At 38.8% G+C, this 10,206-nt stretch overlaps 1 protein-coding gene across 4 annotated transcripts in view; it reads right to left on the bottom strand.

The window, feature by feature from the left end:
• The window catches only part of paqr6 (progestin and adipoQ receptor family member VI), a 35,122-nt gene that overhangs the window by 18,230 nt on the left and 6,686 nt on the right, over positions 1 to 10,206 (bottom strand). The window contains exon 1 of one of the 4 annotated variants that reach the window (XM_024258254.2): positions 8,357 to 9,096. The exons of the other annotated variants lie outside the window; for them this stretch is intronic. Within the exon in view, the coding sequence (XP_024114022.1) occupies positions 8,357 to 8,372 (16 nt within the window). The 5' untranslated portion in view covers positions 8,373 to 9,096. Of the gene's footprint in view, positions 1 to 8,356; positions 9,097 to 10,206 lie in introns of those variants that run through there. 4 annotated transcript variants of the gene reach the window in all.

The raw sequence follows: 10,206 nt of genomic DNA, 5'->3' as shown, positions 1-10,206 counted from the left end.
AAACAGAAAAAAATTATATCAAAAAAATAAAGTGAAAAAAAATATTGAAAATAATTAAAAATATATAGAACAACAGAACAAAATATATAAAATTAACTTTAAAATATTTAGAAAAATAGAAAGAAATTATCAAAAATCATTTTTAAACCATAACTTGAAAACCAAAAACATATATAAAAAATAAAAAATATCTAGAAGATAGTAAAACTATAAAAAAAACAAAAAATAATAATTTAAAAATATATTTTAAAAAGGTAAGAAATTCTGTCATTCTATCAGACTTTTTATACCACAGATTCAGCATCAGTTCAGAATCATCACCACTGACTACCATAAAAGCCTTCAGCGGGTTAGAGCACGCGTGTCTGACTCTGTGTCTCATTTGTCTGATTTTTCAGATTTCATGTAAATGTATGTAAAGGAACTAAACTGATGTACATTCTGTCTTATTTAAGGACTCTCTTGAGGTGTAACATGTTTGGGGGCTGCTTCCTTATATAAACTTTAAGGTGGAGCTACCAAACCCCCCCAGTCTGTTCTGAACCCCAGCTGTGGGCTTGCACCCACAGGCAGTGACAAAGTGATCTTTGTGAGAGCGCTGTTATGTATGGATGGAAATGAGGCGTCGCTCACAGAGACACTACAGTCTGATGGAGAGCAGCGTGCACGGGTGTATGTGCACGGAGACTGGCACAGATCCTGCATTCTTCACGGCTGCACAACGGCATGCAGCAATAATAAAAAAAAACATCGGGGCTTCTTTTCATGATAACAGTTTTTTCTGAAATTTGGGCATAAAGAAACGCCGACGGGTTTTTCATTCTTCGAGTGTTTGAGGCGGACGTGTCAGAAACTGGCCCTGCATCCAAACATCCTGAACACAGCCGGCTAGACTTCACTCCAACAACACACTGATGCCAGACTCAGGTGTAATGCACGTCATGCAAATCATGCTAAAAAAACAAAAAAAACAAAACAACCTGCTGAGTGCAGGCTCACATGCTGCACAGGGTCTGTTATTCAGCATCATGTGAGAGTCCTGCAGAGGTCGTGGTCTTCCTGGACCCATAAGACCGGCGTGAGCTTCATGAGTCAGGAGGAAAACCTTGGAAAGGCAGAACACTTTCTGTCTGCACTGTCACAGTTTCATCCAAACTCTTAGACTTCCATAGAGAAATAAACAGCTATCACTCGGTCATTCTATTGGTCAGAAGAACAATCTGATACTTTTATCAACAGATTCTTGGTAATGCTCATTTTTGAAGATACGTTTTCTGTAGTTCGTTAGTTTTAATGGGAACACAAAACAAATATTGCTTTTATCTATAGCAGTTTAGAAAATGATAATTATATAAAACGGTCATTTGAAATTTTTTCCGTTTTGATAGATATTAATGTTAACATCAGTGATGACGATTTCATTCATTAGCTTTAGCCCACATATTTCATGGGTTTTCTGTCACGTTATTGCAGTAATATTGAAGCTGGGAGAGTATAGTACACTAAGGTTCTGTTCTCTATCCTCATTTACTTCTCCTCTCCTCTACTCTTTATTATTTATTTTATTTAGTTTTTTGTACTTCTGTTTGGTGCAGTGTGATTCACATGTTGTTCCTTTCAGATTCCAGGTGGATCGCATATGTTCTTGTTCTTGGCCGTGGACCTCACCTCTGGCTCATCATCTTGCATCCCAAAATGGGAGAGATTCCTGATGGATTGCCTGCAGGTCCTGTTCTCGGCCGTGGACCTCGCCTCTGGCTCGTCTTGGCTGTGAACCTCACCCCCACCTGTCCCCCAGTCCTATCTAAATGAACACTATTCAAATACGTAGTTTTAAAACTAGATACGCTAATTCTGCTTTAACAGTCCTGGTAAATCGCCTGTCCGTCCTTCAGGTGGACATCCATGAGGTTTCTTCTTTTTTTTCCTGAATCAGGTTATTTAGGAGTTTTTCCTTACAGAGAAGGGGGGTCTAAGGATAGGATTAACCAGTTTAATTTAGTCGGTTTAGTTTATCCATCAGCTATTGTTTATATTTTATGACCGGCCTTCTTTGAAGCCCAATGAGGCAATTGATTTGTGATATTGGGCTATATAAATAAAATGGAACTGAATGTGTTTGAATGATAAATTTGGTAATGCTGTGTTTCTAATGTTATGTTTCAGTGATAAAAAATTAAGTTATTTTTCAATGGACGCCTTTGTGACAAGACCAGCTACAAGCAAACTTCAGCATGAAAATGTCCTGACTGAGTCAACACTGAAAATCTTGGTGACAGATATGAGACAATGAAGGGTTTAAATAAATGATTTAACAGTTCTAAGCGGATTATTGTGACAGGCCGATCGGTCAAAGAATCAAAAACAACTGAGATACAGGATGTAAAACCGCCAAGTTACTTAGCATATAGCTTCACGTTTAAAGCTAATTATGGTTATCTAAGGGAAGCTACACTCTGGAGTCATAAAAAAGTGTGTTTTACATTCAGTCCATAAATGTTCTGGTAAGTTGACTAATCAGAAAAAATAATCTGTGATTAGTCGACTATTAAAATAACCAGAGTTTAGAAAGGAGTGTCTTAAAGTCTGAACTGAAAGATTAATGTAGAAATGAGCTAAACACAATGAAGAAGTCTGTTATTAAGAATGTACAAACGTTTCTTTTTGTTCCAGACTAGTGCTGCCATAAACAATTAATTTAATAGTCGACTAGTCACAGATTATTTTTTCCACTTAGTTGGCTAATCGGATCATGCGCAAAATTGCTCATTAGCTTTAAAATAACTAAAAATTACCTGCAATAACGCTATTGTGAAAGCTGTAAGCTGAATTTGGCTGCTGAAAATACTAGTGCTGATAAATGAAGATGCTGAAATTCATAGCTAAAAACACTGAAGTTGATAGCCAGCTAAAATATTAGTTGGATGACAAATTAGCCTAAAAAAATGAAAAAAGCCTAAATTAATAAGCTAGCAAGCGACTGAAATATTAGCTAAACTCCAAATTAGTTTAAAAAAAGCAGAAAAAAAACTAAATTACCCAAAATAGCTAGCGTGCGGCTGAAATATTAGCTAAAGTCCAAAATAGCCTAAAAACAAGAAGAAAAAAAGCCTAAGTTAGCCAAATAAGCTAGCATGCAGCGGATATTAACTAAACTCCAAATTAGTCTAAAAACCTGAAAAAAATTCTAAATTAGACAAAATAGCTAGCGTGCGGCTGAATTATTAGCTAAACTCCAAAATAGCTTAAAAAACAAAAAAACCCTAAATTAGCCAAAATAAATAGCATGCTGTTGGATATTAGCTAAACTCCAAATTAGTTTTAAAACAGGAAAAAAAACCTAAATTAGCCAAAATAGCTAGCGTGCGGCTGAATTATTAGCTAAACTCCAAAATAGCTTAAAAAACAAAAAAACCCTAAATTAGCCAAAATAAATAGCATGCTGTTGGATATTAGCTAAACTCCAAATTAGTTTTAAAACAGGAAAAAAAACCTAAATTAGCCAAAATAGCTAGCGTGCGGCTGAAATATTAGCTAAGCTCCAAAATAGCCTAAAACACCCTAAAAAATGCCAAAATAATCCAAAAGGCTAGCATAATGCTATTGTAACTTGCAACTTTAGTACACTCTGACTCCATATAAAATAAGGTAACGACTAATCGATTATTAAATTAGTTGTCGACTATTAGTCATCGATTAGTCGACAGTAAAAAAGCAACATTTTGTTTTGATGCTTCAAATATCCAGGATGAATACCCAGATATTTGCAGTTTCTGATGTATTTTATTAACACTTTGTGCGAATTTCCCAACTACCGTATTTTCCGGACTATAAGTCGCGCTTTTTTCATAGATTTTCCAAGGGTCCGACTTATACTCAGGAGCGACTTGTACGCAATTTCGTTAGACATAAATAGGCTCATATTTTTGTTATTGTCCCCATTTAAACCGGTTTCCTTTTGTCGGTTGTTTCCCAATAACAACCACTAGAGGGCACTGTAGGTTTGTGTTTCAGTATCTACTGCTGTCAGCTGACAGAAACGCAGAAGAAGAAGTTACGTTCAAAACAAACGTTCCTGATAATCTAATCATTCTCTTCATGGATGTTATGATGTTTTTCTCATTTGCATCAAGACATGATTATTATTGTTTTTATTTTTCTCTTCCTGGGCTAATGCGGGACAACAAGCCATCAAACTGGGTTATAAACAGACAGAAGAGCAGCTAAAAACTGTCATTTAGATGCAGCTCCTGCAGGCTAGAAGGTAACGATCACCGTAAGAAAAAGACAAAAAACTGCTGTCCCGAACCCAGAATGGAGAGATGATTATAGACGCTTTTGTGGAGTTCTTTAAAATAAATAACTTAACCTCTCAACATCATCCGTATCTTCTGTATATTTTAAACGATATAAACAGCCAAAGCCTCCATCATGCAGCGATGAGGCTAAAAACTTCAGACAGCTTCTCCAATGGGAGTGTCTAGTTTATGAACACATTTTTGGACAAGCATTGAGCATTAAATTAGACGCACATCAAAAGATTCAGCGGACTCGAATTTGACGCATGAATCGCATTTGATGTCAAATGCAACGTTACGTCGGGCTTGTTGAATTTGTTCATAAATGTTGGACTATTCTCTTAAAAGTGCGACTTATACTCCGGAGCGACTTATATATGTTTTTTTCTTCTTCATTATGCATTTTTTGGCTACTGCGACTTATACTCTGGTGCGACTTATAGTCCGGAAAATACTGTATATGGTTTTGTTTTATTACTTTACTACAAATGGACATACATTTGGAGGTACAGCGGAGTTGTGTTGTTCACAACATGTTTTTGCTCTCCTCCTCTGAGTCATTAGGAGGTGCTGCTGAAGTGGGTGTGTGCTCCAGGGAGGAAGATTTGTTTTCTGAGAGTTTTCTGGGATTTCGTAACACTTCTTGATGCAGCTCTGAACACTGATGCAAAATAAAACCCAGCATGAGCTCTGGATTAACCAACAGTCGACACTCCTTTCCATTTTTCTGTTCTTTTCCAGACATCTGAGATCCCCCCTACCCTCCCGCCCCCCTGCTCATGATCTAATCATGTGACCTCTCTCAATGGACGGCTTTATGGGCCTGAGGCTGGTGATGAGGCGGGTATGCAGAGAGCGCGTTGCCCGAACATGTGACCTGCCCCGCGCGTGCGACTGGCTCAATCTGTGGGTTCAAATGTGGAAAATTCCCCTTTTCTGCTCCGACACGTCCGGAAGACGAGTATGTGGCCTTCTGGAATCCCAGACGCCTTAACGACCTGCGAGCAAGCTCCCACACGCTGAACGCACCTGCCTGAGAAACCACGAGGAAGTGACTGTCAGAGTGTGTTCTTCTCAATGTTCAGTGTTCTGCGCGACACTGCCAACAGTCCAGCAGCCATCACTCCAGGAGCCGCACCTACATTAGCGCTGGCGTGTTACAGAAATGTAAAAAAAACATCCAAATTGACTGGTTTTGGTTTCAAAACTACAAGCTCCACAAATGTAAATGTGAGGAATGATGCATCTCCCACAGCCATCATCTCACGCATAACAGCTGCAGTTCCTTCCACTCACTTTAAACCAGAAACCCAAGTGTCAAAAATAATGTTTCCTGTTTTATCATCTAGTCATAACTTTGTGAGTATTGTAAAAGTTTGTGTTTCTCTATTTAAATAAAAAGGGGGATGCGGGGATCCCTGCATCCCTTCGCAGCATCGCGCTGTGCTGCAGAGGAAAAACACATTTCGCAATGGTGAGCTCTGTAGAAATTTACATTTAAATGTGAGTAATGACTTTTTGAAGTTATAAAACCCATGTTGTTCCGTATTTCAGAGCACTGGCAGCTACGCGCTAACATAGCGACTGTTGATGATGTCATCGATTTGGAGTTATGAGGTAATTAGACGACAATGGTTGTGTTCTGGTGGTAAAAATGTGGATGGTTTATTCAAAAAGTGCATTTAAACACACTTTTTGTTCAAAATTGTTCAAACACAGTGCATTGTGGTCTATATTCACTAATCTAGTGAGCATCGATGCACGCTAGTTTTTCGCAAAGACTTCTGGGAAATTTCTAGTGAACTCGATTTTGGAATTAGTAGATTCGGAGGGTACTAGAAAATGGCAAACACACTATTTATTATATCCGGCCCTCCAGATCATTTTATTTTATTGTTATTAATGACCCAATGTTATCCTGCACTTATTTCTAACTTGTTTAATTTTGATAAAATATATTTTTAAGTAGAGTAAAATATTGAAAGTTATTTAAGGTTTAAGTCGATTTATTCTGCCGGTTTTCATTCACAGTAATGTAAAAAAAATTACATTTTAAAAGGTTTAAAAAATTAGTGAATACTGTAAGCTGAATTTTACCGCTGAAGATGCTACTAATGATAGCTGAAAAAGCTGAAGCCGATAGCCAGCTAAAGTGTTAGCTAAAGGCTAATTAGCATAAAAAAACTTTAAAAAAAAAACTTAGGTTAGCCAAAACAGCTAGCATGTAGCTGACAAAAACAACTAAACAACAAAATAGCTTAAAAAACTTAAAAAAAAAAAAACATCAAAATTAGCCAAAACAGGTAGCGAGTAGCTGAAATATTAGCTATACTCCAAAATAGACAAATAAAATCTTAGTAAATGCCAAAATAGTCCAAAAATCTCACAGAATGCCAATTTTTAATACTTTAAAACCGTAACTTTTACATAAATATGAATAATAAAAAGGCAGGAAAATTATTCCTGAAAAAAACAACCTAAACCTTTAATAACTTTCAATATTTTACCCTACATAAAAATATATTTTGTCAAATTATACAAGTTAGAAATGAGCACAATATAACATCGGGCCATTAATGATCTGGAGGGTCGGATAGAATTACTCGGAGGGCCGGATCCGGCCCCCGGGCCTTGACTTTGACACGTGTGCTTTAGAGTATTACAAAAAATACTCAAACTCATAGAAAAGATCATAAAAAAGCAGACTGACATTTTGACAGTGTCATATATCTCTCTAAATCGCTTGAACATCAATAAATAAAAACCAGAATTAATCCATATTATAATCCACTCTGGATTACTAGGGACACTTTTTTTCCTGTATCAATTTATTGGACATAGTTTCTGTAGAGCAGCAGTTGTTTATCAAAGATTTGCCTCTGAGTTGTGGGTGGGACTGTTTGCGCAGAGCAACCCCGTCCCCCTTCCTGTCACCTTTAACTGAGGGCTGTTTACACCCTCTCCCGCTATCTTACAGCCCCTCACAACTCCAACCTCACATTAGCGCCGAAACAAAAATATTGTAGTTATCCAGCCGTACAGTTTTGAGCAGTTCAGACGAGGAAAACAAAGACGTTCGTGGATCTATTTGTCTGCAAGCGGATCCATCAGAACCTGTGGCCTGCAAGCTGTTTCCAACTGCATTCTATTATCTGCTCCTGATTTACAACGATTTGAATAACGAAATACTTAGAAATGCAATTTTAAGTTGAATTTTTATCAGAAGAAATGCCACGAGAACACGTTTACGTCATTAAAACCTGATTTCTAAACCTGTATTTCCTTACAGCCGTCAACCAAAACATCTATTCCTGAGGCCAAAGAGACGAAGCAAAAGTCTCGTTCTGTTTCGTTAGAACCTGTTATGGAAGTTCATTCTCAGCCGTACTTATTTTTGGATTTCCTGAGACAGGATTCTGGGGGGGGAATCTGAAAGTAATAAAGAGTAAATGTTTTTAAACGCAAAAAAACAAACAAAGAATGACAAAATAAAGTGGAAACTGTGCTCGTTTAAAGTTTGTAAATTGAGATTTAGAGGAAATATTTGTAAAAGAAAAAAAAAATAGTGCTTTTTTTCCGGGCACAGAGACTTCACATAAAGAAGACGGAAAGTTCTTTAAGATCATGATGTCCTCCTCACACTTGAACATCCAACAGGAGCTCTCAGCTTATGTAAGGCTTGTTTCTGCAGAGGCCTCCACCTGCTGCGGTTCTAGGAACCCTGATGTGGGTTAGAGGGAACCACAGGCTTCTCCACTGCATTGCTCAACACGGATGAGGTCACTGTTTACAGACAAAAGGCTCAGCTGGGAAAGTTCTTGTTCGGGAGTCTGCCTCATCCCACTTTCTCCATGCAGATGCAGACATAACAAAAACAGGGATGAGCTGCAGGAGTGAAATCGTGAGAGGAGGAAGGAAAGTGGAAAAACATCCAATGGATCCAGTTTAATTAAGGTGGAAATCCCCGTCAGAAACTTTTACATCAAAAACTTAAGAAATCTGGATTTTTTTTTTTTTCGGTGGGACTCGATGGAAAACCGCGGCGGGAAAAGACTCACCGCGACCGCCGGCCATCCGGAGAGAGTCTCCGGGCGCGTCCCGCCTCTGCCCGCCGCTCTGGGTGTCCGCTCCGGCGGCTGCTTCGCTGCTGTGCTGCCGTTCGGCTGACTGTCAGAGCGGCTCTGAGCTTCCACGGCCTCTCCCCGCCGCTCAGCCCTCCCGCGCGTGCCAGTGGGAAGCGCCGCGCGGCGCTCACGTGGGTTTCTGGAACAACAACAACACGAGCCATGTGCTCCTGTGCGCGCGCGCCCGCCGAGCCGGTCCGAACCGTTGAGTGTAAAACAAAGAGTTCGCCCCGGTAAAGACCAACCCAGATGGAAATTATATAGTTAATTTTCTTGGAGGTTTTTAATGGGAAAAGACAAATATGTCTTTATTTAAATCGCTGGGAAGTAGAAACGGACGAGAAAAATGTAGTTGGAAAAAGCTGTAGTCGTGTCTTCAAAATTGGTCAATTCTGATGCATCCACTGGAAGATGATTAGATCCATCTTCATTTCTCTGGCCGAGCTGATGGGGACTAAAATGGTGGCTGAAATGGCCAAAAAATGGTTAGCCAAAAATCATTAGCCAAGAGTGGAAATCACCAAAAACCGTTAGCCGGGAGCGGAAATTCCTCAAAAACATCATTAGCCGGCAGTGGAAATCACCAAAAATCATTCGCCGGAAACGGAAATCACCAAAAAATCATTCGCCGGAAATGGAAATCATCAAAAATCATTAGCCGGGAACAGAAATCGAAAAAAATCATTCGTCGGAAACGGAAATCACGTAAAATAATCATTAGCCAGGAACAGAATTCGCTTAAAATCATGAACCGGAAATGGAAATCACCAAAAATCATGAACCGGAAACAGAATATCAAGAAGACTTCAGAGTTGTTGCCACTTTTTAAAAAACATTTTTAGAGTTCAGGATGAGCTAAAATGTCAAAAGAGAGTAAACGGTTTGTTAAAGGCGATCAACAAAAGACTTTTACATCGGTACAGATCAGTGTTTATGTTTGATGTACCAGTGATGTTGTTAACCACACTCTCACTGCCTCCTTACTGAGTCAGTCCACACTACAATCTGATTTCCTAATTCTGATTCTGAGGCTGCACCAAAGAACGGAGACTCGTCACGAGAACAGGACTAAAGGCCCCTAGTGCGGTTCACAGGTTTCAGGGGGTTGAAAAAATGGAAAACATGCATCACGAGCCCGAGTCTCACCTGTCTGTTATTCAAGTGTTCACCGCGACCCGTCATCCACAGCATGCCCATAAAAATGTGCATGAACAAGATTCTCTATACAGGCTATTTTACAATCTGGGTGCTCCGTACAGGCACGAGCACACATGGAGCCTCAAGGGATGCTTCAGCACAAGATTTTATTTGTTTTTACATTAATTAACTCTTGGTAATGAGATTACAAAAAACAAAACAAAAAAAGTTGCAACCAAATCCCTCCGGTGTTCTATTGCACTTCGACTCCACTCGGACTCAGAGAAAAATAAACTTTTGCTCTTCCTCATAGAACTGAAGAGTCGTGACAGTGAAGCAGCTCAAACGAGTGAATTCTGGTCTAACTAGTCACCGTTCACTGATTCATAGAGCTTTAAATGAGGTTATAGTTCAGAAAAATGCTCTTTCTATCTATCTATCTGTCTATCTATCTATCTATCTATCTATCTATCTATCTATCTATCTATCTATCTATCTATCTATCTATCTATCTATCTATCTATCTAAGTCATAACACAGATTGTGAAGGAACAGGAAATTAGGTAGTAAATACAAAATAAAACACCGGGGGGATTTTCAAAATAAAAGAACCATGTTTATGGTGAGTTCATAGCTTCCCTGCTGCA

This window comes from Oryzias melastigma, linkage group LG16 (assembly GCF_002922805.2).
Source record: "Oryzias melastigma strain HK-1 linkage group LG16, ASM292280v2, whole genome shotgun sequence".
NCBI lineage: Eukaryota > Metazoa > Chordata > Actinopteri > Beloniformes > Adrianichthyidae > Oryzias > Oryzias melastigma.
Note: the sequence above shows the minus strand (reverse complement) of the source record. Positions and strands in the feature narration are given on the sequence as shown.